The sequence below is a fragment of the Cygnus olor genome, chromosome 3, assembly GCF_009769625.2.
Source record: "Cygnus olor isolate bCygOlo1 chromosome 3, bCygOlo1.pri.v2, whole genome shotgun sequence".
Classification (NCBI taxonomy): Eukaryota; Metazoa; Chordata; class Aves; order Anseriformes; family Anatidae; genus Cygnus; species Cygnus olor.
The window spans coordinates 108496354-108523349 of NC_049171.1; the positions used below are offsets into that span (position 1 = coordinate 108496354).

The 26996-nt window shown below is 59.7% G+C and overlaps 3 protein-coding genes across 10 annotated transcripts; 2 read left to right on the forward strand and 1 right to left on the reverse strand.

The window, feature by feature from the left end:
* The first annotated feature begins 49 nt into the window (after window positions 1–49).
* KLC4 (kinesin light chain 4) lies at window positions 50–25714 on the forward strand. 8 transcript variants are annotated; one of them, XM_040553971.1, is made up of 19 exons: window positions 56–131; window positions 1038–1176; window positions 9264–9530; window positions 9712–9942; window positions 10277–10355; window positions 10445–10670; window positions 10987–11074; window positions 11310–11411; window positions 11525–11698; window positions 11809–11908; window positions 12457–12509; window positions 13264–13331; window positions 13412–13520; window positions 14288–14437; window positions 20301–20425; window positions 20505–20562; window positions 20642–21622; window positions 21700–21785; window positions 24799–25714. In XM_040553971.1, the coding sequence occupies exons 3-17, from the start codon at window positions 9282–9284 to the stop codon at window positions 20729–20731; spliced, it is 1902 nt and encodes a 633-aa protein (XP_040409905.1). In that variant the 5' UTR covers window positions 56–131; window positions 1038–1176; window positions 9264–9281; the 3' UTR covers window positions 20732–21622; window positions 21700–21785; window positions 24799–25714. The 8 variants fall into 8 exon arrangements, with proteins under 8 accessions (XP_040409902.1, XP_040409905.1, XP_040409903.1 ...); XM_040553974.1 differs by having other exon boundaries at window positions 62–131; window positions 14288–14410; XM_040553972.1 differs by having other exon boundaries at window positions 65–131; window positions 1038–1320.
* On the reverse strand, window positions 14291–20285 carry LOC121068629. Its single transcript, XM_040553976.1, has 3 exons — window positions 16513–20285; window positions 16247–16455; window positions 14291–14411 (listed from the first exon to the last, which is right to left on the reverse strand). The coding sequence occupies exons 1-2, from the start codon at window positions 17241–17243 to the stop codon at window positions 16248–16250; spliced, it is 939 nt and encodes a 312-aa protein (XP_040409910.1). The 5' UTR covers window positions 17244–20285; the 3' UTR covers window positions 14291–14411; window position 16247.
* Window positions 21702–24973, forward strand: LOC121067756 (heme-binding protein 1-like). The gene is made up of 4 exons (XM_040552594.1): window positions 21702–21785; window positions 24215–24356; window positions 24472–24655; window positions 24799–24973. The coding sequence occupies exons 1-4, from the start codon at window positions 21702–21704 to the stop codon at window positions 24971–24973; spliced, it is 585 nt and encodes a 194-aa protein (XP_040408528.1).
* Window positions 25715–26996: the final 1282 nt, after the last annotated feature.

The window sequence follows — 26996 nt, forward strand, 5'->3', positions numbered from 1 at the left end:
GCGGGGGGGGGGAGGGGAGGGGAGGGGCGGGGAGGAGCGGGGAGGGGGGGGGGGCGGATTTGGGCCGGGCCCCGCCCCGTGCCGCCGCAGCCGTCGCCTCGCACCGGTCTCCGCCGCCCTGTGCCGAGCAGGTAGGAGCGGGACGGGGGGGTCCGGGGGGGTTTGGGGGGGATTTAGGGCCGGTGGGGCGGGTCTGCGGCACGGGGAGGCGCCAGGCCCGTAGGCCCCGGGGCTGCCCTGTCAGCAGGCTGCGGTGGCTTTGCCCTCCGGGGTCAGGCAGGGCGGGCAGGGGGGTGTCCCCGCAAAAACGGGGTGTCCCCAAAAAAATAGGGGTGCCCTCCCCAAAATAGGGCTGCCCTCCCAAGAATAGGGCTGCCCTCCCCAAAATTGGGGTGCCCTCCCCAAAATAGGGTGCCCTCCCGAAGCCCCCTTACCGTGCCTCCCGCCCTGTGGCACCCCGACCCCGCTGTCCCCTGGGAGCCCCCCGGGGCAGGTGCAGGCCCCCCAGGCCAGCACGGCCCGGATACGTTTCGTGGTGCCCCGTCGCGCCCCGTCGCACCGCCGAGGCCCTGTGCGAAGCCCCGTTGGCCGCAGGGCCGTGGCGATCGTCCTCGCTCCCCGCCAGGCCTGGTGCCGTAGGGCTGCCGGGGAGCCTGTCCCCGGAGCCAGCCGGGGCATGGAAATAGGGCCTGGGCAGCTTGGGGGGGAGCCCTGCGGCTCCATGAGCTGGGCTTCGGAGCGGTGTCGGCCGTGGGGCGATGCCGCCGCGCGGGTAAGGGCGATAACGAAGAGGGATGCAAACCCCCCAGCCGCAGGATCAATGTTAGGATGCGCTCCTGGGAGCCTGGAGGGAACGGCGTCAGCACCCCCCCCTCCCCCCCACCCCGAGCCCTCAGATGGGGGCAGCCCCCCAGAAGCAGCTCGGTGGCTGCCGGAGGTGGCAGCCGTGGGGTCGGCGTGCGTGGCGCTGCCAGCGGAGCGATGGGGCCGTGGCGTTCCTGGAGCCCGGCCGCATCTCCTCCCCTCCCCCCCCGCAGTGTGGTTGGCGCTGCTGCTGCTGGAAGCCGAGGGCAGCGCCGTGGGAGCCCCGCGTCGCCGCCGCCGCCGTGCCCGCTGCTCCTCCGCGGCACCGCTGGGGCAGGCGGGAGCGCCGGACAAGCCGCTGCAGGCATCCAGGTACCGCTCCTCGGCGGAAGATTCCCTTCTGGTGACTGGGACGGGCAGGGCGCCCGGCCGTCCCGTAACAAAGGGCCGCTTTGAACTGCAGTTTCGGGGAGAGCCGGCGGAAAGTTTTCCCTTGGGGAGCTTGCGGGAAGGCAGGTAGGCGCGGAACCGCGCTGCGGCGACGCCGGGGAGGGATGGAGGGGTTTCGTCTCTGCTTTCCTCGTCCCAAGGATACGCAGCGGGCGTGCCTCCCGCTGCCAGACAAAGCCAGAGGAGCGATGACGGAGGCAGCTCCGAGCACACAGCAATGGCTCGCAAACTTTGGGAGCCTTGTTTCCGCCCAAACGTTCCTTGTGCAAATAAACCGCCTTCCCGAGCAGAGGTACACCCTGCTGGAGGTGCTGGGGGGGACACAATTCCCCGTAAACCTCCGGGAGGGAGAAGGGATGCGGCTAGAAGGCCGTGTCTGGAGGAGGGCTGGGGGATGGTGTTGCCGCAGAGAGCTCTGGCCGGGCAGCCTGGAGATATTTGCACAATGGTGGGAGGCTGCGGCGCGCTTCCAGCCGGCACCGGCTTCCCCTGCACCTTGCCCGGCTCTCCTGCGGCGCTGCTCCCTGCTAGGGTCTCCTCTAGCGCCCTTGGGCTCTGCTCCCCGGGTCACTTTGTCCCGCTTGGGGAGGTGGAAAAAAGCACCTGCCCCCACTGCGTGCGAGGAGGAGGAGGGCGGTGTGCAGCGAGCACGGGGTCAAAGATCTCGCCAGACCAGACGCAGGGTAAATAAACACGGCTGCGCTCTGCCGTGACTGGCGGAAGGAGCAGGAAGCTCGCCTTCTCTCCTCGGCTGTTTGGGAGGAATGCCCAGGTAGGAACAACGGCGTTAATCCCAAAAAGGGTCTCGGGGGGGGCACAGGGGACGTGCTGCGAGGCTTTGACCTTGGCGGAGGTGCCGGGTAAAGGCTCGATTTGCTAGGGGAGCCGGAGGTGAAACCGATCCTGTGCTTATTGTGCAGGTAAAGCTTTGTCTCGGGGAATTCGCCTGCCTTGTTGTGTTTTGAGGCCCGTTTGTTTCTGGAAATAGCCCGCCCGCAGTCAGCTGGTCTCTGCAGCCGCCCCAGGTATGCAGCGGAGGGGGTGCGGGCGCTGCAGGGCCTCCCAGGGCACACAGAGCAGCTCCGGGGCACTCGCTGGGCCCAGCGGCACCCTGACCGTCCCCGTGCTCCTGCGGCACATCCAGCCCTCGGGTTAGGCAGACGTCTGCAGAGGCATCGGCTCCTGGGAATTATTCCGCCTGCTTTAATACCGCTGCGTGCTGTCAGGGCAAGGTAATGGCTCTTGCTCTGCAGCGAGGCTCCCTCCCTCCCTGCCTCCCTCTTTCCCCATCAGATCGGGAAGCCAGGGAGAGATGCTCGGCCTGGCTTCGCTCCAGCTGCTTAGCTCTTGTCTCCGCTAGCCCGGAAACAGGTTTTTAATGGTGCTCCGCTCTCGTCCCAGCCACAGCAGATGCAGAGTGGATTTGGCTGCTGCGGGCACGAGCAAGAGGTTTTTGTTTTTGTTTTGTGGCTTTTTTTATTTAAAAAAAAAAAAAAACCACCTTATCAGCTGATCTGGAGATGCTAGCACGAGGGTGGGGGGTGATGAAGACTGCCATTCCTCTGGTCCCAGTGAAAGGTGCGTGTTTTCCAGGCCAGCCGGGGTTGTAAACAGCATGAGGGGCTGTAAGGAGCAGTCGGGCTTTCTGCTGTCACAGTCTCTTTCTGCTATCACACGTGTCTCTTCCTATTTCTTTACTTATTTTACCTGCGTTGCCTCCCGTGTCTGTGTTCTGCGATTGCTAAAGAACAAAAGGAGTAAGCCCTTTCTGGTCTTGAAAGGAACGACTGATCTGATATAAAGCCAACCACAGCAGCTCCTCTGTCTTCCCCAGAGCAGATGTGCTCTTGACATTGGCTCACGCTTCGGTAACCCAGGAATTGTTTGCTCTGGTCAACCAGAACAAACCCCAGTTTGCCATTTCCAGCCATGGGCTGGAAAGCAGGAGGAGATGAGAAGCTCCCAGGTCCTTTCTGAACCTGGATCACCACGGCCACATCCCTGGAAAGCCGGCTTACCACCACCTCACCCTAGGCTTCAGGAAGGTTGTGTTGCAGCACGTTTCCTGTTAGAGACTGGGGTGGCGGGGAGCTGAAGCTTCTGGGACAGAGAGGAATGTTTAGTGCTTAGGGGAAAGAGCATTCGGGGAGTTTCCCCTTCTTCTTGTGGGAGAACCCTTCCACGTGAGCTGCAAATCTACTCCCTGAGCCCTAGTTAAACACCCTTGGGGCTCCTGCAGCCTGCGGGTTAGCGCAGACTTTCCCAATACAGGCCTTCTGGCATCTAGAAGGGCTCCTGGAGCTTCACACTCAGCTAGAGCTGGCATGTGTCAGCTGCTGCTGAAAGAAGCAGTTCTGGCACTGATCCCCGTCCAGGGCGTAGGGAGGGCTGAGCTGTTTCCAGCAGCGCAGTCAACTTGCGCCGAGTTATAAATGACCGTCAAGCCCAGGGAAGCTGGTTGGGTGAAGCCTTTCTGGGCTTGGAGATTGGCTTTAAACCGTGCGAGGGGATGCCTGGGTGCTGAGGAGAGTCCCGTGTTTTGGGCACGGGAGGACAAGGGCTTGAGAGCTTCCTGCCTCCATTCCTAGCTGCTGCTGGAGGTGGATTGCACTGGAGGATTCCCAGCTGCGTCCCTGGTGAAAGGACACGTGTGTGCTGCATTCCCTTCCTTCGGGCCCAGGGTCAGTGCCTGATGCTGCAGCGCCCGGCCCCTTTGTCCTGAAGTGGTGCCCAGCGAAGGGAAACACGAGGAGGAGTTTATCGAATTGGAATTCAGGTTAGGATTTTATTTTCCTTTTCTTTTTTTCTCCTGGATGGTCAAACAGTGGGTTAGGGGTCTGAAGAGCTTGTAGGATCTCTGCCTTGGGAGATATTCAACCCTTGACTGGACGCAGCCTTCAAATACCTGATCAGAGGCAGGAGGATGGACCAGAGACCTTCCCAATGACAGAATACCCATCACAGACCTTTAATTAGGAAGGAAATTGCAACACAGCAGCCTGTGTAAGGTACATGAGGCCATCTGTGCATCAGTCGGTTTGACTCTTGAGGCTCTGCAGTGCAGGAGGGGTCCGGGCTGGAGGCAGGGGCTGGGGGAGAACCAGGGCAGAAGACGGGGCCCGTAGGTGCCCCTTTTTTCCACAGCAGGGTGGAGAAACTCGTAAGCCAGAGTTAAATAATGGCAGGGCCCCACGCATATCAGAGTTGGGCGGCACCTTTTGGCTTTGGGGTTGCAGCTCAGAAACGTGCTGGGTAGGAACTCCCCGGGTGCTGGCCCCGGCCTGGTGTCCTGTTTGTGTGCCCTTAGTGGCTCTGAGGGAGCAGGAGATGCCCCAGGCATTGCTGGCATGGCTCACGAGCATCCCAGAGCACTGCTCCTGCTCTGTGCCTCACATGAGCTTCAGCAGGTGTGTCCTGGCTGCCCGTAGGCTCCTGCAGTCCCTGTTTGTTTCCTGATGCTATGGTATCAAAACGAGGAGGAAGCTTGTGACACCAGCTCCGCGATGGCTGAACCTCAGCACGCTGTTTCACTGCCCTCATTTTATTTTTTGGTGTCCGAGGCGTCAGGTTGAGGTTTTGTTGTGGTGTGGAGGCTCGGCTGTATATCGGTGATCTCACTTTTAGCTTCGTGGAGGTCAACCAGACTTCCAAAAAACCCTTTATTCGGTGGTTTGACAGCAATGAGCTGGCAGAGGTCCAAAAAAAAACCCAAAACCCTAACAAAGCAACCCCCAAACTATTCCCTGCTTCCCTCAAGCAGGTCACCCTACCTGCTCTAGGTAACAAAAGCACAAGACTGGGATAACTGCTGTGAAAATAAGCCTCCAGCCCCCTGTTTCCATTTCTGAAATGCTCATCAATATCCGTCTCCCAAACTTATTCACTCCTTCTCGCTGTGAATCAGCCTCATTCTTCTCCCCAGGAAGCTTTTTTTCCAGAACCCGGTTGTTTTTCCTGCAATTACCGTATCCTTAGATCGCGTTCTCCTACAGAAGAGCTTGCTGCTAAAGATCTGCGCTCACTGCCGTGCAGAAAGCAGTGGCAGGCCATCTGCAGTCTGAAGGAAGCCGCAGCCACTGCCCCGACAGCACCACTTGTGCGAGCTGTGCAGCACCCTGCATCTCACGTGTGCTCGGTCCAGGGACGTGCAGGGAGACGGTGAAGCGAGCTGAATTTGTTGAGGCACGTGTAGAGGTAACAAAAGACCACCTGAAGTCTGCTTCTGTCGTAGCTGCCCCCTGATTTCCCTGGTGCCAGGTTTGTGGCTCTCTGGAGCCTCCTGGCATTAGGCAGCGTGACTTTGAGGTCCGCTTGGACCCATCTCGTCTGGCATCCTTGTCTCCGTTGTGGGCTTAAGATGCAAGCGCCGAAGCTTCCAGCTCTTTCCTCTTACAGCTCTCATGTGTGGGAGCGGATTTCAGAGGCAGAAAAAGTGGGCTGACGAAAGCTGCTGATGCTCGGTGGTTTCCCGGTGCCGCACCGGGTCGCAGGAGGAAGGTTTGTGCCCAGCGGGACGTGGCAGCTGGTGGCTCCCCGGCTGGCTGCAAGTGCTGCAGAGCTCCGTGCAGGCTTCCTCCTGCCCTGCCTTCCCGCAGCGCTCCTCCAAACGGGAGCAGGGGAGGGGAGGAGGGTGTTGTCGGGAAGCTGGGCTGTTCCAGCGGCTCACCGTCAGCAGGGAGGCCGTGCCAAGTAGAGCAGAAACACGCCGGTGGAGACCTGAGCCGCGGCACCCCCGGAGCTGTGGGGATGGCAGATGGATAAACGAGGAGCTGGGTGCTCCAGCCTGAACCTCCCCTTTCTGCCCGGATAAAGGACGCTCCGTGCCCTTTGCTGAATGTGTGGGAGCAGGAAGAGCGCTTATGCAGCAGCCTCGGCCTGCCTGACCTTGGCATTGGTTGCCATAGAGCACGTTGCCTCTCTGGAGGGCTGCGCACCGAGCACAGACCTGCCAGTCCTGGGGAGGGCTGGGAATAAGGCTCTGTAGGGAAGAATCCTCGCTTCGGAGGGATAATGAGCCATCTTCCGCCAGCGTTTGTGGGTTTTGTTCCCTGCACAAAAGGGAGCAGCGTTTAAGCGACTTCTCTGCAGCCCTCTCTTTGTTTTCTTGGTGGTGTTTGGGAGTGAGCGGCCCGTGTGCTGCTCTTAGGTCTGGCACCCTGCAGCCAGCCTGGGCAATCTGCGCTCCCCCCTTGAATGGGAAGTTGGAGCTGAGCACTAAGGGAGTTGGTGCCTAGCAGAGCTGTGCTTGTCACAGAACCGCAGAAGGGTTTGGGTTGGAAGAGACCTTAAAGACCATTCGATTCCACCCCCCCCTGCCATGGGCAGGGACACCTCCCACCGGACCAGGCTGCCCAAAGCCCCATCCAGCCTGGCCTTGAGCACCTCCAGGGATGGGGCATCCACAGCTTCTCTGAGCAACCTGTGCCAGTGCCTCACCACCCTCTGAGAGAAGAATTTCGTCCTAACATCTCATCTAAATCTCCCTTCTTCAGTTTAAAGCCATTACCCCCTCTCCTGTCACTACACCCCCTGATAAAGAGTCCCTCCCCAGCTTTCCTGCAGGCGCCCTTTAGGTGTTGCAAGGCTGCTGTAAGGTCTTCCCAGAGTCTTCTCCAGGCTGAACAACCCCAGCTCCCTCAGCCTGTCTGTGCAAGAGGTGCTCCAGCCCCTTCATCATCCTCATGGCCCTCCTCTGGACTCGTTCTCATACTTCCATGGGGCCCCAGAGCTGAACGCAGGACTCCTGGTGAGATCTTATGAGAGCAGAGCAGAGGGGGATAATCCCCTCCCTCTCCCTGCTGGCCACGCTGCTTGTGGTGCAGCCCAGGACACGGTTGGCTTTCTGGGCTGCAAGTGCACATTGCTGGCTCGCGTTGAGCTTTTCAGATCAACCTTCTTCAGCCCTGAGATCCTTCTCCTCAGGGCTGCTCTCACCAAGATCATCTGGTCCAACCACCCCCTACCACCACCGTCACCCACTAAACCATGTCCCTAAGCACCACGTCCAGCCTTTCCTTGAACACCCTCAGGGACGGTGACTTCCCTGCAGCTTCCACAATACCATCCTAGCAGAGAAAGTCAGGGATTGTGCAGAAGTGTTTGTGCAGTCAGTGAGAGGAGAAGAATCACTATCAGTACGTCTGGAGGATCCGAGGATCAGGAAGTATATGTAGTTCCAGGGTAGGATAAGCCCGATGTCTCGTGGGTCAGGTTGTTTTGTTTAATCTCCCTTCTCAGACAACCTGAAGCCTTTGCAGTTCTGAAAAACGAGTTGAATGTGAGGGCTGTGAGATGCTCTAAGCTTTTTCTTCTGGAAGGGCAGAAGAAAGACAGGATGTTGCTGGAGCAGAGATCCTCGTGTTTTAACATGCAGCTCAGCAGTTTCTCAGTTGATGAGTAGCTCTGTGCACAGCGGAATTAATGAGGCTGATTTCCTATGGATCTGGGGCTTGTCAGACTGTTATCAAGCAAGGTGTGAGCGCTGGTGGCTTTTTATCCCGGTTCATAAGATGTTCCTCTCCTCAGTGCGTATGTATTGAGCGTTACAAAGGTGGCAGCAGGAGCTCAGCCCTCCCAGTGGGGATGTAAGTAATGCTTCTGTGAACACCGTCAGCATTTTCAGCTGACCCAGCGCACAGAGGGCCAGGTGAAGAGGTGCTCGTGGGCCACCCCGCTGTGTGAGCCCTGGAGCAGAGCTCTAGGTGTGCTGTATGTTGGGTTCGAGGCTGCTTGTGGGGGATCTCCTTGTGTCTCCAAGAGGTGCCTGTGCTCCAGAGGACTCCCACTCCCTGATTTCCCTGTTTCTGGGTATGGAGCTGAGTTTTCTTGTGAGCCAAAACTGGTGACGGGGCCATTTTACCCTTCAGCAGTTGTCACCTGGGCTTCTGTGGAAGCAGGTAAGTGTCTGCTGCGCCTTGCCAGCAAGCTGTGTGCACCCATTTTGGGGCAGGCAGGTGGAGGTTTGCCTGGTGGAGCAGTGCTAGCATCCTTTGGGTTGCTGCCTGGGTCCTGCCACGGACTTCCTCGGGAGCTGGGAATGCTTGCACATCTCTTCTTGGATTGTGCTTACCCGCAGAAGGCTGACTGTGGCAGGGTTTCCCTTGTTGCTTTAGCACTCAGTCCGTCCCCCTGATATTTTATCAAGGTGGGAAAGAGCACAGGGGAGTTACGGATCAGGTGGATTCCCTAGGAATGGGCAGCTAAGCAATTTGGCAAGCAGGCTCTGAGTGGCAGCCAGTTCTCAACAGACCTATCCTTTTCTTCCGAGCCATAGTCTGTGCCCTGTATCTTGATCTCGGTGACATTTTTCCTGCCGTTCTTACCATTGGGTCTTCCCAAAAGCAAACTGGAACTGTGTCAGTCAAGGTGAAACCTTTCAATGTGAAGTGCCAAACGCAGAGAGCGACGGTATGTGGAGCATGGCAGGCGCCCAGGAGGGGAGGATGCAGTGGGTGCAGCACGAGGTGGTGCTGGCGCTGGGTGATGAAGCGGACGTGAAGTCAGCATCGTGACTCGGGGGCTAGGTGGGGAAGGACTCGATTCTTGCTCACAAGTAAGAACGGTCTTAAGGAACATGAACTTTTGCCCTGCTGAGGCTCCCTGCTGTGCTGAGAGTTTGCTGCGCTTCCTGAGGGATGTGCATCACTGGAGCAGAAAGCTTGGAGCTGGCATCCCTCTGCTTTCCCTTCCCTCTCTTCCGCAGTCAGAAGAGGTGTTGGGCTCTGACAGCCTCCGCGCATCAGTGGTTTGCGGGTGGGAGGTGCACACATTGCAACCACAGCTGCCAAGCACAAATCTCGGCTCCTAAATGGAAGCTAAATCAGCTCCCCTCGCTGCTGGGAGTGTGGGGGTGCTGGAGGGCAGTGCCAACTTTTGAAGGTGAAGTGGAAGGGCTTAATGTGGGCAGCTGGTTCAACCCTGTCGCTGGCAGATGAAGGAGGCTGTGGCACTTGGGTCTGGCTGCTGAAATAGTACCAAGGCACTCAGATTTTGGTTTTCTCTCTCTGTAGGGCTGCAGGACCAGGACTATGTCCACCATGGTGTACCCAAGGGAGGAGAAACTGGACAAGCTGAGCCAAGAGGAGATCATTTCCAACACCAAGCTGGTGATGCAGGGCCTGGAGGCGCTCAAGAACGAACACAACTCCATCCTGCACAGCTTGCTGGAGACCATCAAGTGCCTGAAGAAGGATGAAGAAGCCAACCTCGTGCACGAGAAATCCAACCTGCTCCGCAAGTCGGTGGAGATGATCGAACTGGGGCTTGGAGAAGCTCAGGTGAGAGCGGCAAGTGCCCTCCTGTGTGGTTGGTACCTGGGACTGATGGGGGAAGGCAGGCGCGTGGCCATCCCCCGTGAGCTGCAGGGGCAGTGTGGCCCTGAGACGGGTCCCTGAGCACGCGTGTGAGGGAGACGTGAGGCTGGGGTCTCTCCTGACTCTCACTGTCACTCTTGATAAGGTGATGATGGCGCTGTCCAACCACCTGAACGCGGTGGAGTCGGAGAAGCAGAAGCTGCGTGCTCAGGTGCGGAGGCTGTGCCAGGAGAACCAGTGGCTGCGCGACGAGCTGGCCAACACCCAGCAGAAGCTGCAGCGCAGTGAGCAAACCGTGGCTCAGCTGGAGGAGGAGAAGAAGCACCTCGAGTTCATGAACCAGCTGAAGAAGTATGATGAGGATGTCTCACCTTCGGTATGCCCTCGTCCTGTCAAGCAGCAGCCTTTTGCCTTGGGGGGTTGGACCAGCAGGATTGCCTGGGTGTAACAGCCTTGCCCTGGGTTTTGTCCCTTCCCAGCTACAATGCACAGCAGGGTCTCTGGCAGAGCATGGAGTAGGGTGCCAGGATTTGGTGGGGAAATCTGGCTTTACTGGGTTTGTTGTGTGGGAGAAAGATGGCGGCAGAGACACCAGGGAAGTTGGTGGTGGTTTTGGGGTGCAGCAGGGAGAAGAGATTCGCAGGTGGCTCAGCCCAGGCTGCTGTCATTTCTTCTGAGAACCAATAGCACTGTGATTCCTATTTTCTCAGGAGGAGAAGGAGGGCGACTCCACCAAGGACTCCCTGGATGATCTGTTCCCAAATGAGGAGGAAGAACATGGTCCTGGATGTAAGTGTGTGCTTATGCTTGGTTGCTGACTGTATCCGTTCAAACCTGCCCTGCCAACCGTGCCCCTGTGTGTTGTTCTGTGCCTGCAGTGCCCCACCAGCACAGCAGCGCGGTGGCGGCTGCGCAGCAGGGAGGCTATGAGATTCCCGCACGCTTGCGCACCCTCCACAACCTCGTCATCCAGTACGCCTCACAGGGACGCTACGAGGTGGCTGTGCCTCTCTGCAAGCAGGCGCTGGAGGACCTGGAGAAGACATCAGGCCACGATCACCCCGATGTGGCCACCATGCTCAACATCCTGGCGCTAGTGTACAGGTGAGGATAGTGGGGAGGGCACAACCGGGCCAGGAGGGCTTTCTTCCTCCCTTTCACCAGGTCAGCACATTCTGGTGACAAGGAGTTCTCCCAGCTCCCAGGGATTTGCCCTTCAGAAAGGGTTTTTGGCACAGATAAGGGATTTGGACTGCTAAACTCCCTGATAAAACTAGGGACTGGCTAAAGTAGGGAGGAAAGGAGAAATGAATGGGCTGTGGGAGCTGGTCTGTGTGGAGGGAGGACTGCTGTTTGTGGTTCTGCTTGCCATGGGCAATGTTGTCCAAACCCTGAATAACTAGTTGGCTTTGCACTGCAGGGATCAGAATAAATACAAAGAGGCAGCACACCTCTTGAACGATGCTCTCTCCATCCGTGAGAAGACCCTGGGCAAAGACCACCCAGCGGTGAGTGTCTCCCTCCTCTCTTGGTCACTTCTCTTGCCCAGGGACAGCAGGGACCCTGTGATGTGTGGGGTGCTGTTCACATGGTGTGGGGCACTGTTTTGCCATATCAGTGTCTTTCTGCCATCTCGTTCAGTACGGCCTGGCAGGACCCAGGAGAAGCCAGTTCCTGACATGTAGGCAAGGTTGGTCCCACTGAATTCATCTTTGTTTCACAGAGAAACTTATATCTCTGCAGGTGGCTGCAACTTTGAACAATCTGGCTGTTCTCTATGGCAAGAGGGGAAAGTACAAAGAAGCAGAGCCACTGTGCAAGCGAGCCCTGGAGATCCGTGAGAAGGTACTGGACTCCCATGACCTCCTTCCTTCCACCTCGCCCTTAAGGTTTTCTTTCCTGACCTTGCAATTTTCAAATGTTGTCTTTTTGTGGCTTCCCTTCTTCTGTGCACCCAGGTCCTAGGCAAAGACCATCCCGATGTGGCCAAGCAGCTGAACAATCTGGCCCTGCTGTGCCAGAACCAGGGCAAGTATGAGGAGGTGGAGTACTATTACTGCAGGGCCCTGGAGATCTACGAGAGCTGCCTGGGTCCTGACGACCCCAACGTGGCCAAGACCAAGAACAACCTGGTGAGACCCTGGGAGGGGGCCATGTGGGGGTGGGTGGGAGATAGCTGGGAGAGGTGGGGAGGGTTAACCTGTGTCGTCCAGTGGGATTGGAGCTGTTCTCTTGTTTGCAGGCCTCCTGCTACTTGAAGCAAAGCAAATACAAAGATGCGGAGGTGCTGTATAAGGAGATCCTCACCCGTGCTCACGTGAAGGAGTTTGGCTCCGTGGATGGTTTGTACAGCAGGAGTTACTGGGGCTGGGGAAGGCTGAGCAGTTTGGTCCCCTGGCTCTCAGCCTGGGCTTGGCTGGTGCTTGTATCCCCTTGGCAGAGGGATGGGGATGCCTTGCAGGGCCCCTGCTTTGGGCACTCCTTGAGACGCTGCCCTTCGAGTGTGTGGTGCTGTTCCACGTCCCTCAGAAGGAGACTTGGAGAGCTGTGGCTGTGAGTCTTTGCTAGGTTGGGAAGCAGTTGTGGCTAAAAGGGGAAATAGCAAGCGGCAGAGTCATTCCCAGGCATGGCCTGAAGTTTCTCCTGTAGGCCTGACCCAGGTATTCCACTGTGGGAGGACTTGTTCCCTCCTTCCCATGCCCTGCCCTTGCAGTGTCACTTGCCTTCGCTGGGGCTCTGGGCAGTGCCCGGAAGCCCCATCACCTCCCTCTGGTGAGCTGCTGGCTTTGGAGACAGCGCTGGGTTGTGCAGGGGCTGGAGCTCCAGTGGAAGTAACAGAGCAAGAGGACAAGGTGGTGAACGGAGCTGTCTTGTGTCCTTCCCCGCACAGATGAACACAAGCCGATCTGGATGCACGCGGAGGAGAGAGAGGAGATGAGCAAGGTGAGTCTAAGCTGGGGGTGCAGCCCCTTGACAGCAGCAAGAGCTGAGAGAAAGATTCGTTTTCAAAGCTGCTGGCCAAAGCAGGCTCAATGGAGCCGTGCTGGCTGTGTCCCCTTCTCTCCCAGGGCTGTGGAGCAGGCCGGGAAATCCAGCCTTGCAGGACAGATGTGCAGTTGGAGTGAGATTCACTTTACAGCCTGGGCAAGGACCGAGCCTCTTCCTCCCCTGGGACAGTCGGGCCTGGGCACAGCTGCCCTGGGGGCAATGGCACAGCACGTTCAGCATGATCGGGCGGTGGTGACCCCACACCTGGCTTGTTCTGCTGGGCGTGCTACACTCCACTTTGTGCCATTTCCACATCTCCTATTAAAAAAGTATAAAACTGTCTTTGTAAAGCTTCTCTTTTTTTTTTTTTCTTTTTTCCCCTCGCCCCTCTTTCTCCCTGCTTTTAGTGGCAGCAGGGAGAAGCCGGCTTTCCTTACAGCAGCTCTGGCCTCGAGTCTAGGCTTTTTGTGCCCCCAGAGCATTTCACAGTGGTTTCAGCCACCCTTTTAGGGCTGCCTGTGTGCAAGCATCAGAGGCATTTTGAATACTGAGTGGTCTTATCCTTGGGGTTGCCCAGGCTGTGCAGGTTCTGACCCAAGGACACCTAAATGTGCCTGTGTTCCAGGCCTGATCCTGGTGCCCAGTGGGAGAGCACAGGCCAGAGAATGGCAGTAGGCACGGGGCTAACGGCTGTCTTCTCGCCCTACAGAGCAAGCACAGAGACAGCGCTCCCTACGCTGAGTATGGCGGCTGGTACAAGGCCTGCAAGGTTAGCAGGTAAGAGGGGTTCATGGGCAGCTCGGGGGGTGGTCGAGGTGGCCCCAGGGCTCTCGCTCACCCACCATCTATTCCCGTAGCCCAACCGTGAACACCACCCTGAGGAACCTGGGCGCGCTGTACCGGCGCCAGGGCAAGCTAGAGGCAGCTGAGACCTTGGAGGAGTGTGCAGTTCGCTCTCGGCGGCAGGTAACCCTGGGGGGACCTTCCTCGGGTGGGGGGACTTTGGGGTTTTGGGGCTGGCAGGTCGTGGCGTAGCCATGTGTGTGGTGGGGGCTGTCCCGTGCCTTGCAGCCTCCGACGTCTGTGGTTTACATCCCCACAACCCTGGAACAGCTCAGTGGTTGGGGTTGGGGTTGTGCAGAGGTACACACGTGTGTGTATACGTATGTGGGGTTGCACTTGCATGCGCATGGATGGGTGGAGCATATGTTGGGGGGATCTGTGTTGTGAAGGAAGCGTGGCTCTTGGAGTGCAGGAATCCTGGCAGGAAACCGTAGGGCAGGTTACTGGGCTTTGTCAGCTACTGAGGAGATCTGCACTCACTGGAATATTTTCTTCCTACTAATTATTTGTCCAGGAAATACAGTAGAGATTTCCTAGAGCGCCTCTCAGCCTAAACTCCTCTCAATTCTCACGCAAAGCAAGAGTTGTAAGCACCCAGCACAAAGACTGTGGGAGAGCAGAAACTCTCACGCACCAAGATGTGAAGGACAAAAAGTTTTCAGCTTTGGGGCAGCGAGCCCTTGTCACTCGGGGTGGCTTATGGCTCGAAAGGGTCTCCCTGCACCTGAAACCCAGACAGACTGCTAAATGTAGGATAGCATTTGGCTCTATCCTCGTGCGGGAGGATTTTGGCTGCGATGGGGCAACCGCTGAGAGATGGGACGGGCCTGGGCAGAGCAGCACCACCGAAGGGCAAAACCTGGTGCTTCCTTATTCCTTTCTGCTTGCAGGGCATCGACCCAATCAACCAGACGAAGGTGGTGGAGATCCTGAAGGAGGGTGACGGCACAGAGAGACGTCGGAGCCTGGGTGGCGGCGTCAAGTACGAGAATGCCACAGACGGTAGCGAGGAAGTGAGTATGGGCGTGGAATGGAGCGGGGTAAGTACAAGACACCATCAAGAATGGCCTCAGCTGGCTGCTGGAGGGAAGGGACAGCCCGGCTCAGGGCTCTCCCCGTGTGGCCTGTCGTGGCATCCTCGTCTGCCTCCATTTGTCCCCCTGCACACTTCCTCCCCCTCTTTCTTGGCATGAGCCGGCCAGCCCACGAAGGTGCGTGTCTGGGCCTGGCTCCTGGCGTACAGGCCAGATAACCCCCACTGACGGCTCCTGCTCGCAGGGGGCCGCCGGGTCCTGGCAGTGCACAGCATGAGCTGGTCCCGGCCTGCCCTTAATCTCAGCCTTGGCAACCTTATTAACACCTCTCCCCGCTGCGCACCCCTCTCGAGGCCCTGGCTGAGCATCAGCCCCATCTCAGGCCCACGCAGCCTCTGTGAGCGACTTGCCTTTCCGTCCTGCAGCGCGCCACGGGCAACGCCGAGCCCAGGGAGGTGTGTGTGTGCCTGTGTGTGTGCCCGGTGGGTCTGTGGCTGCGTGTCTTCGGGGCAGGGGGATAGTCCGCAGGCAGCGCCTTTGCTGTCCTCTCCTGGTCTCGTGCCACCCGTGGGCTCTGGCTGAGCAGAGGTGGTTAAAGGCAGGTCTTTGCAGGGTGCCTGGCTGAGCTGGCCGGTGGTGGCGAAGGAGGCTGCTGTTAGCTGAGGCTCACGCAGGGTGAGCTGAGCCTGCCGGGCTCGCTCGGAGACTGACAGGCACTTCGGTCACTAGCGCTGAGTTCGGAGGAAGGTAGGGGTCCAGGTGTGGGACAGGTGGCCTCTGCGAGAAGGCGGGAGAAGAGGCGGCAAGTGAGCATGCGTGAGGGTGCTTGGCTCGAGGGCTGTTAACGCTTACTGATCATCTCCTGCAGGCTCTAGCTGAGAGCGTAGCTGGCACCTAGGGTCGGTTGCAGCCTGGCACGACACTGAGCACAAGTCCTCCGCTCCCCCCTCACGTCCGCTCTCACTAACCCTTCCATCCTCACCCGCATGAGCTGCCTCCCTCCCTCCTTCCCTCTCCCCTGTTGCCATGACAGCCCCTCAGCACCCAAGCCTGAAGCCCGCTGGCTCTCTTGATTGTGGATTGTACCCTGGAGGTGGCTGGAGGGGGCCTGGGGAGCAGAGCTTTGAGGGCTCCTCCAGACACAAGGCCGCCCTCAGCCTCGGCTCTCGGTGTCAGGACTGAGGAGGGTCCTAGCCCTGGCAAAACACCAAAGGGCCCTCGTGTTCCCCGTTAGCAGAGGGGGACAGTCCCCGTCCCCGTGATCCTTCCCCAGGGGGCCCAGCCAGCTGTAGAGAGAGGTTTTGGGAGCTGGGACATGGCTGCTGCCGCATGCTGCTCGGTGCCTTTCCCAGCCCGCAGCACGCACAGCCAGCTCCCTCTGCCCCGCCAGCAGCCCCGCCGCTGCACCCCGGCTGCCCCAAAAAGAAGGCTGAGGCAGCTCCCCCTGCTCCTGTCCGTCACGGGCAGCTGTTCCCTCTGGTGGCCTAGAGACCTCGGTCACGCCGCCCCAGGCGTCTGCTGCCACCCCTTGAGCTGCCACGTGCTGCGTGCAGGGCTCTGGGAGCCCCAGGGGTGGCAGCGACCTCTCTGCCCCGCTGCACAGAGCAGCTCGAGAAGCACCCCGAGCCCTGGACCAGCTACCTGCTGCCCAGGTAAAGGCGTGAGCCCACTGTTTCGGCCCCACCAGCCTCTCTCCCCGTCTAGACGCAGCCCGTTGCCACCGCATGCAGCCCGGGCCCTGCCCCAGCAGCTCCCTGGGCTACCGCCAACCTCACGGCCTTGTGAATTGTGTCTCTCTCCTCTCTGTGCACTAGGCTTAAATGCCTCCCGAGACTCCCTCTTTCCCCTCCACCGCAATCACCTGGATGTTTGTGTTGTACCTTCCGACTTTTCCTCCACACCATCCCTCCTTCCTCGGCAAGAGCTCCGCGCCAGCCCCCCAACCCTCCCGGCGCGCGAGGGCACCGCAGCGCCTGCAGAGAGGAGTGCCCGGCCGCGCGGGGCCCCGCTCCAGCCCCGTGGCCCCGCTCCAGCCCCGTGGCCCCGCTCCAGCCCCGTGGCCCCGCTCCAGCCCCGTGGCCAGCAAGAGCAGGAAGGATCTATCTGCGTGGAGTTGCCTGCTCCCCCTGGCCAGGGCGACGGGCCGCCGTCCCCTTGCGTGCCCCCACCCCAAGCCCGCCCTTGCACACCCCTGGGGACCGCAGGGGACGGTCTTCACTCCGGGCGTGCCGACTCCACCGTCCTTAGACAGCCTCAGCCCTCCTAGCTTGTTCCCTCCCCCTCTGCAGAGGCCGGGATGGGGGGCACGAAGATGTAGGGGGGCTGTTTCGGGACACAGAGGCCTGGCCTTGGCAGGCCCGTTGTGTGCCCGCTTGCTTTCTCCCCCCGTAGGCTTAGCTGATGTTAGCGCCCCGTAGCAAACCTGCGCTGGCCGCCGGCAGGCTGGGCTCTCCCTGCAGCACAGGGCAGTCCCCGCCGTGCTCTCCTCCTCCCCGCCGTGCTCTGCAGCCCAGAGCCAGCATGGGGGGCTCTCGGCAGGGGCATGGATGTCCCTACTGTACATCCCAGGTACGGGGTGACAGCCAAGGGCCCTTTGGCTGCTGGCTCCTAAGCCGATGCTGTAGCTGAGCTGGCGTGGTGGCAGTAAGAGAAAGCGTCCTGTGGCTCCAGGGTCCCCGCATGTGGCTGCTGAGGGAGGGAGAGGTGAGGGTGAAGCTGTTCTCTGTTCCTTTGGAGGCAGAGGGATGGGTAGGAGGAGAGCAGAGCTGCTCTCCAAGCAGGTACAAGTGGCTGAGGTACAGAATGGGCTCATGTGAAACACAGCAGGGAGAAAAAGGAGGTGCAAGGAAGGGTGTGAGGGAAGGAGGAGCTGGGGCTTGGGGTGTTCCAAGCACGAGGGACAGGTGAGGTGGAGGGAGGTTTCCACAGGAAGAGAAGGCTTTCCTGGGAAGGAGGAAGAGTTCTGAAACGCGGGACCTGGCTTGCAAGGCACGGTCCTTGGGGCTGTGACTCGCTGTCCTTAGCCACGTGGACGGGAAGACCGTAAATGTCTTACTGCCGGGGAGGCAGTGCTGACCCTGGGCTGGTGTGGGGATGGCTCAGTGCCCCAGGTGCTGCTGGTCCCCGCTGGGAAAAGGCCCTTTTCCCAAGAGCAGCCCCCCACTGCCGTGAGCCCCAGGCCCTTGGGTGCACGCCCCCATCCCACCTGCTGTCAGAGGCGAGCCTCCCTGCCCTCCTGCAGGGAGAGAGAGGAGCCTGGGGAGGCTGCAGGCAGCAGGGCAGAGCCTAGAGGCCAGCGCAGGAATCCCCCCCTCGCCCCTTTATTTATTTAGCTAGGTAGTTTCATGCTAGTCACCTGGCAGGCTGCGATAATAAACCTGCTTGTGTCTGTCTGGGCCTGGCTTTCCCGCGGTGGTGGTGCAGAGGCCTCGGGGCGCGTGCGTACCGCCCTCCCGGGAGCTTGTGCTTGCTGAAAGGGGGCTTGTCCTCGGGACCACGGGGGCTGGAGGCCAGGGCTGAGCGCTGTAGGGCTGCACCATCCCTGCCTCTCCCTCCCACCGCTGCTCCGTGCTCCTCGGAGCGTGGGGAGCCCCCAGTTCAGGCCTCAGCACCACCTGGCTCTGCGCTCTGCCGTGTCCCGGACCTGGTGCTGTAACGACTGTACCTCTGATTAAAGGCAGACAGACCAGAACCGCTGCCCTGTGCTTCTTTCCATGCTCCGTAGGGCAGCGTCGCTCAGCCCCGGGGTGGTGGGGCGAGACGCTGCTGGATCAGGCATGGGTGCTTGGTGTCTGTGTGCGTGCAAGGGGGCGTGCTGCCGCATGGGAGGCAGGGGGCACCTCACTGAGGGACCCAACGCTGCTATTCACCTCCCCGGCCTCCAACCCGGGGTTGCTTCCAACCCTAGCCCTGCAGCCTCGTGGCGGGGCTGCCGTGGAGCATTTGAGGTTGGGCTTTCCTCAACAGCTGTTTACGTTACCCAGAAAAATACCCCGCTGTGCCCTTCGGTGCTGAGCTTCACATGCGGCCAAATCCTGCCCGGGTCCTCTGCCTCCATGCAGCAGAGGGACTCGGTGGTGGAGCTGCTGCTTGTTCTCAGTGCTCTCATCCTGGTGGGTGCAGTGAGGTGGGTGCTCTGCAGTAAACCAAGCCCCATCAGCGTTCTGGGTTAAAAATAACGCTGCAGAAGAGGGAGCGGGGAGAGAAAGGAGGCTATTTTTAACCCGGAGTGCAGCAGCACTCGGTTCTGGCATTGGTCTGCAGTCAGCCTGCACCGCTACAGCTGGGGAAACGTGGCTCCATCCTCCAGCCCCGACCCCAGAGCTTACCTCCCAGAGGGATCCTGCTGCCCCCGCACCACGACCCTGCTCCCCTGCCCCGGCAATGCTCCCTGGCTTGTGTGCCCTGGCAAAAGGAACAGTGCCTGGCGTGGCAGAGCCCTGCCAGGAGCTTGCTGACCCAGTGCTAGCGGTGTTGGGGCTCTCTTGCTTCCTCCCCCCTCTCCCCTCCATCCCCATCTTTGCTAGTGCCGCGTACCGATGGCCAGCTCTTCCCAAAGCTGCCTGGGATGCCCGGCGGAGGAGCTGGATTGCTTGCCTTGCTAATCCTGACGGTGCTCTCTGCGTTCCTGGTGAGTGGGTGCCTGGCAGCAGCAGCGCGTGGTTCCCAGCTTGGAAGCCCCTCGTGGCGATGAGAAAGCGAAGAGGTTCTCAGTGCGCTTGGCTTACCCGAGAACAGATGGGATCGGTGCTGGGAGAAAGGTTTGCTGGTAGGAGACGTTCTGTTCCGCTGGAGGAGAGAGGCCCGGGGTGGATCAGCTTTGGGTAACCGTGGCAGGGAGGTGTTGGAAAAGCCCTTCCTCAGGGCTGCAGCAGTTCCTGAAAATTTGGGGATGAGAACAAGGAGCCTTAAGGCAGACCCTGGACAGCCCTTGGGCTCTCGCTGCTGCCAGCCCAGGCCAGGGGACACTTTGTTCACGCGGAGGGGTTCGAAGGGGCTCCCACACGTGCTCATGAGGGCTTCTGTGGTTGCCTCACCTCTGTTTTTTCTGCCTCGTTGTGCCAGGGAAAACAGCTCTTGGGGCCATTGGGATCAGTAGCAAAGAAGACCACAGTCAACAGGTCATGAGAGCAAAAGCAGCCCCACACCAGCGGTGATGCCACAGCCTTGAGCAATGGGCGTGCCTGGCCGCGTGGGAGAGCTTGGTGACACAGTGGCACAAGGTGGTGGTGTGCTGGCAGCCGGCACGTGGCCACTGAACGCATCCACGTGGAGCTAAACCACGAGAGGGGCTAGAGTCCATCAAGGGCTGAGAGTGCCTGTCTCAGTAGCGGCGACATTTGGGGGCACGAGGGAGGCAACAGACTGGGGAACCAGGTTTAGGGCCAGGTTTGGTCTCTGGAGAAAGCAGGCAGTAAAGGAAGCCCCGTAAAGAGCCACCCCGGAGCAGCCAGACGAGCCCGTCCCAGGGGCGTTTGAGGTGGGCTGAGTCCGTGTGCGAGTGCGGAGTGGTTTTGTCTGACACGAGTGAACCAGGACCAGCGAGCGGGAGCAGGACAAATGCTGGATGGACAGGGGGACCACCACCAGCACAGCGAGGAAGGGGGAGAGGGGAGGCTCGTCTCCAGCCGGCAGCAGGCTGGGAAGCGAATGCCCTAACAGCACGTCCTGGCCTGACCGAAGGTGTCCCCAAGCTCGGGGACCCCGCTCGGCGCTTGCTGCTTGCTGCCCCCGGGGACCTCCGCTGAGCTGTAGGAGACGGAGCGGGGCTGGGGGTGCCGGTGGCCTGGTGCAGGTCGGTTCTCAGCGTGCCAGAGCCCCCCCTCGGCGACGCTCAGCCCTGGCCCCTGGCTTGTGTCTCCGTCTCCAGGACGGCAGCGGCACCCTCCAGCGCAGCAGCTCCCTGGGGAAAATCCGCGAAGTGATCCGGAGGAGCAGCGAGATGTTGGTCAAGAAGCTGCAGGGCAACGGTCCCCTGGAGCCCAGGAACACCAGGTATGGGCCCGGCGGGCTGCGGTGCCGCCGACGGGAATCGGGCACGAGCTGACCCCCGCTCTCCTCTGCTTCCTCGCAGCATGAAGCGAGCCGCCTCGCTAAACTACCTGCACAAGTCCAGCGACGCTTCCTTCGAGGTGAGGGACGGGGACGGGGCAGGAGAGGGTGCCGGGGGGGGCCGTGGGTGCTGATTCTCATATGTGCTGTGTTTTTCAGGGCACCCAAGGGCTCCGTGCGGAGAGCAGAGGCCTCAGCGCCAGCAGCATGGATCTTTCCTCCCACAGCTCCCTGCTCGCTTCCAACTGACCCCCCCCGCGGGTCCCCCCCTGCACTCAGCGCCTCGCCACGGCTTTGCGGGGCCGCAGCCGGCCCCCTCCCCACCTCCACCGCTCCCTTCCCATCACAGTGCCCCCCTCGCTCCACCCCGGGGGTCCTGGCTGGCGGGGAGGGGGGCTGCAAGGAGCCCCTAGCTAGTTTGGGATGGCGGGGGGCATTGGGGACAGCAGGAAGGTAGGGTGCTGGTGGGGTGGGACGCCCCCCAGCACGTGGGGTGCCCCCCATCCCCTGGAGCACTGGGATGTCCCCCATCCCCTGGAGCACTGGGGTGCCCCCCGCCACCCGGAGCCCCAGGCTGCCCCCATCCCCCGGGGTGTCCCCATTACCGGGATGCCCCCCGACCACCCGGAGCCCCTGGGTGCCCCCCCATCCCCGGGGCACCTCTATAAGCCCCCAGCTTGCAGGAGAGGGCTGGGGGCTTAAAATGGGGGCTGGGCGGGGGGCACGGCGCGGCGCCCGAGCTGTACTTTCCGAAATAAAGCCCCCCCCCCCCCCTCCTTCCGTGGCTGCCGGGGTGTTTTAGGGGGGTATTTGGGGAGGCGGCGCGCACCGGGGCGGAGAGCGATGGTATCGGAGGGGATGACGACGGGAGTGGTGACGTCATCATGACGTCAGGAAGGGGCAGTTCTTTTCCGGAGCAGGGTGGAGCTGGAAAGGGGTTGGGGAGGGGTTGGGGGGGGGCGGGTAAGATGGCGCGGATCAGGCTGGAGGACCTGGACGGGCTGGGCGAGGAGGAGGAGGAGGAGGAGGATGAAGGCGGGGGGGGGGAGGACGAGGGGGAGGGGGACGAGGAGGAGCGGGGCCGGCTGTTCGCGCACTGGGAGGCCGTGGCCAGCACGCACCGGGTGAGCCTGCCCCCAGGTGAGCCCCGGGGGGGGAAGACCGGGATTTGGGGGGGGGACACACGCGGGGCACCCCCTGACCCCTTTGCCTTGCAGACATGGCCGGCCCCATCGCCCAGATGAACCGGCACAGCCAGGCGCGGGAGCCCGTGCCCCACGTCGCCCTGTCGCGACATGGCAAGGTGAGAGGACCCCCGACCCGCTTCTGATCCCCCCCCCCTCCGTGCAGCCCCCCAGCCTTGCACCCCGCTGCCTGCCGCGCTCCGATGCCTCGCCGCCTGGCACGACCCGTGCCGAGCAAGTGTGGGTGCTGCTTGGGGGCTGCACAGGGTCAGGGTGCTTCTGCGGGGAGCGGGGGGCTGCGGCACGGCTGGCAGCACCGAGGGACCCCGCGTCCCGCCCGGGGGAAGGGGCTGTGCTGCTCTGTGCTGGCACGGCCTCGCTGCCAGCGCTGCGTGCGGCTTGGGGCGCCACGGTGCAACAGGGGTGTAAAGCTGTCAGAAGTGTCCGAAGTATAAAGGGTCTGGAGGGGAAGATGTAGAGGAGTGGCCGAGTCCCTTGGTGTGTTCAGAGCAGAGCAGGCTGAGGGGAGGCCTCATGGCAGCCTGCAGCTCCCTCACGAGGGGAGCGGAGGGGCAGGCGCTGAGCTCTGCTCTCTGGGGACAGCGACGGGACCCGAGGGAACGGCATGGAGCTGGGACAGGGGAGGGTCAGGCTGGGGGTTAGGGAAAGGTTCTGCACCCAGAGGGTGGTCGGGCACTGGGACAGGCTCCCCAGGGAAGTCATCGCAGCACCAAGCCTGTCATAGCTCAAGAAGCATTTGGACAACACCCTCAGACACAGATGGGTCTGGTTTTGGGGTGGTCCCGTGCAGAGCCAGGAGTTGGACTTGATGATCCACGCAGATCCCTTCCAGCTCGGGATAGTCCATGGTTCTGGTTGTCAGACCCGAGCACATGTTATTGTTTGTCAGAGCTGCTGATCCAAACCTGGCAGCTGCTGCTCGAAGACTCCCGTTCTTGCTAAATTGCACACCTCCTCTAATCTCTTGCACAAAAAGGTGCTTTGAGAAATAACTGTGAAGAAGCGCTCGTCAGACTGGTTCTTGTGTCTCTGCAGGCTTGGTTAGGCTTGCTCCCAAACAGACATCTGTCAGTTGTCCTCTATACGAGGAGAGCTTAACCAGTTTCTTCTGGGCTGAGGTCCAGTACCGCTGCCTGTGAGACACGTCTCAGCACGCGGGTGCACAGCCCTGAACCAGGGCTTCACCGCACTCCTTTCCCTGCTCTTCTGCATCCCAGTGGCTTAGTTTGGGCTCCTCTGTACCTGCACCGATCCCAAGCAGGAATGGTCCCTGGGACTCCGTGGGACCTGAAGATCTTCTGTTGCTGTTGGTGCCTCCTTTGTGCCTGAGGAGGATTCTTGGAGTTTGACTCCGGGGCTGGGTGAGGAGATGGGAGCCGCCTCGTGGCATCAGTGCTGAGGGGACTCAGGAGGTTGGGCCCTTGTGGATGCGTTCCCCAGGCTCAGGCAGGTGGGTGGTGTGTGGTTGCTCCTCCTGAGCCTCGTGTCATCCTCTTGGAGGTGCATGAATTCCTGTACCACCTGCAGAGCCTTTCTGGCCTCAGTACTGAGACAAAATCCCCGACCCAGTGGATGTGAAGCATCGTCACTCTTTCTCTTGCCCAAGTCTCACCTTCTAGAGGGGTGCTTGGTCAACGTATGGGTCAGGCTGCAGGGCTTCAGACACCGTGCCTTGCTGAACTGAAAGGTTTGTTCTCACATGCTGTCAGAGATGAGAATTGCAAACAGTCTAGAGGGACTGTCTGGTGGGTTCCCTTGTCTGGCAAATGCTGTTGCTCTGCTGGGCTTGGTGGAACAGGCATGGCCCCATTTGAGGATGACTCCCTGTGCACCCTTTCTTTTTCGGGCTTGTCCAGAAGACCGAGTGTCTGTCATGGAAATAGAGGCTCTGACCCTTACCACAAAGCTGTCCCCTTTGCACGACCCGTGCTCGTGTCTCTTCTTCCCAATTTCACTTCTTGGTTTGGGAGAAGGATCCAAGAGGAGTTTTGTCCAACCTTCACAGCTCTTCTTTGTGCTAGAGCTCTGCCGCCAGACCTTCCTTTCTCCTGCGCAGGAGGTTTTTTGCCTGTTACCCCACAATGCACACGGTGCTCGAGGGAAAGGGCGCTGCCGCCCGAGGGTCCAGTCGAGCTTAGTGGAGGCCTTTGGGTGCCTGGAATCAGGACCATCCTTGTATGTAGGCAGGACAGTGACTGGAGAGCAGCAGAAAGCCCTGTGCTCCCTGCTGAGGATGTGCTGCATTCCGTGTGCATGCCAGGAGCCTCTCCGCGCCCTGCCCCGTGTCTGTGCTGTTCCTTTCGCTGACTTCTGCCCAGCGGCGCTGCGTGTCCTTGCCTGAGGTGTGTGCGCCATGCCAGCTCCCCTTGCCTTCTCCGTCCCCCCCTGCCAGTTGCTGGCGTGCAAGGAGTCCCGTCTCGGCAGGATCCCTTCTCCCCGCTTCTTGCCTGCCGTCATGGCGTTGGCTTTGCCACCCGAGTGCCAGCGCCCTAAACTCTGACCGGCTTTGTCCTGTGGCCTGTTGCAGTGTGAGGAAGCGGCCTACGAGGAGCGGCACTACCCAGCTGGGAAGTGGGCATGTGTCACCAAGGGGGAGCCCCTGTATGAGCAGAGCATCTCCCTGAGCTTCATGAAGCTCATGCGCTACATCTGCAAGGAGAACTCTGTAGGTGTGTGCAGGCAGGGGCTGTTGGGGGCTGGCAGGCTGCGCAGAGGGAGGGCCCTGCCTCATTTCGGCCCTCGCCTCTCACCATGCTCGCTGGCTGCCTTCCTGCCTCCTTCCAGGTCGCTACTTGGGCATGACGGTCCCGGTGCTCAACGAAATCCACCTGAACAAGGAGGGGACCGAGCTGGAGCGCGAGGTCCTAACCGCCTATTACCTCCCAGGACAGTTCCAGCAAAACCCCCCCGTCCCCATGGACCCGGAAATCCACATCACCGAGAGGGCGCCGCTCCGGGTTATAACCAGGTGACCCCAGTGCTGGTCGCGTTCCCTGGGCTCGCTGCGGGGCTGCTGCGATGCCCCAGTGGGCAGAGGGATGGGAGCCCGTGGCCGGGGCGAAGTGCGGCAGCTGGCGGCTCTGTTTGCTGACGTTGTTCCCTTTCCTGTAGGGTTTTCTACGGGATAACCACAGAGGAGACGATTCTGCGGGAGATCGGTCTCTTCTGGGAGCTCTTGGGCTCCACAGACGCCGTGCTCCGGGAAACCTACATCGTGGCCGTTTACCAGAACCCCAGCATCCCTCAGCGCCGCAATGAGATCTGGTTCATCCGACGGGCAGAGTGAACCCTTGCGGCCGGTCCTGACCCAAAGGAGACGAATGCACGTCCTCACCCGCCGCCCACCCGCGGAATGACAGACTGGGAGACTGCGGGCTGGCTTTGCACCCTTGCCAGGGGGAAGCCTGCCTGCTCTGTGCTTCCCCTGCCCCTGCCGGGCCTGGCTGAGGCCGGGGCTGGCACCGAGGAGAGCCTCTGCAGGAGGCCGCTGGTGGGAAGCATGCGGCGGTGCCCACGTAACCATGAAGGCTCGTGCAGCGTGCTGGCATGACCTGGGCTGCTCTCGGCCCTGAGCCGGGGCTGTAGAACTGAACCAGGCGGGCCGGTTGGCAGTCACGAGCCGGGGGTGTCCAGAGGGCGAGTGTGTGTACAAGGAGCAAGGCCCTGGACTCCGGTCGGCCTCCTGCAGGAGCAGCTGCGCTGAACAGAGCCGCTGAAGTGCTGCTACGGGGACAGAGGGACTCGAAGGGGGGAAAGGGCTGGCTGCCAGCACGATGTGGATCCCGAATGTTTCCCACCGGGGTGGCTCTGTAGCCTGCTGGGTGCCTCCCTGGCTGTCACCCTCTGTCCCTCATCTGGGACCGGGGCACTGGCAGCCGCCAGTGATGGGTGCTGGAGCCGAGAGGGACGGGTCCCGCCTCGCGTCGCACCCCTGCCAGCGAGCTCCGCGCCCCCAGATACTGTCGTGCTCTCCCGGGGGGAGGCCGGCAGCACTGAACAAACAGCAAATAAACCCAGCTCAAACGCTGCGGCTGCGGGTCACTGGTGGTGGGGACGTGGGGTGCCTGGGTGGCCTCCTGCCACCGCCTCCACCGGGCCGGCCGCTCTCATCGCCGGCCATGAGCGGGGCAGGTGGTGGGAAGAGGGAGGCTGCGGAGTCGCCCCCGGCTTCCCCTGAGGCCTGTGTGGTCCCGACCACAACCAGAGCCGCTCCCGGTGACAGGAAGCCGCGGTTCCGCTCTGAAGGCGGCTGGGCTACAGGCAAAGCCCTGCTGCATGGCTCAGGCACGGGTCTCGGCCTCGTCCCCAGGGATGGTGCGGGGAGGCTGGTGGTGGGCCTCCATGCGGGGCTCGGGGGGCCGGGCAAGAGGCAGGGAGCCCTGCGCCAGGAGGCGTGGGGCTGCGGGGGGCGGTGATGGGCACCGGCCCCTCAGGGGGATCCCTCGGTGAGCCCCGGGGTGGGAGGGGAGCTCTGCAGAATTCCTTCACTTTTTTAACGTCTAGTAGTTTTTTATTTTCTTTATTTAATTTTTCTATTTTATTTTATTTTATTCGTATTTTTTTGTTATTTTTAAAATTTATTTATTTTATGCAATTTTGAAATTTAAAATTTTGGGGTTTTGTATTTTTTGTACTTTTTTTGCATTTTTCATATTTTTGTAACGTAAATTTTTGGGTTTTGTAATTTTTGTACATTTTCATATTTTTTAATTTTTCTGTAGCTTAAAAAATAATTTTACTTTTTTTGCGTTTTTTGATTTTTTAAAAATTATTTAAAATTTTGATATTTTTTAATGTGGTGGCCTTTGTGATTGTTTGCAAATTTTTAAACGTTTGCGATTGTTTTAAATTGTTGCGATTTTTTAAAATTTTTTTGTAACTTTTATTTTTGTTGTGTTTTCATTTGCTTTTTGTTTTTTGTGCTTTTGTTCTTTTGTACTTTATTGCTAAATTTTTGTACTTTTTATAATTTTTTCATTTGTCTTTGCTTTTTGTAGCTCTTTGGTTTTGCTTTTTTCATTGTGTTTTTTTTTTTATTTATTTTTGTAGTTTGTTTTCTGTAGTTTTTTTCGATTTTGTCTCGTAGTTTGTATTTTTTTGGCTTTGTTTTGTAGCTTTTTTTTGTTTTCCTTTTGCAGTTTGTATTTTTGGTTTTGTTGTGTAGCTTGTTTGTTCTTTTTTTTTTTGTTTTGTCTTTTTTTCTGATTTTTTTGTCTTTTTTTTGTCCGTTTTTGTTTTTTGTCTGGTTTTGTTTTTTTTTTTTTTGTCTTTTTTGTCTGCTTTTTGTTTTTTTTTGTCTATTTTTTGTG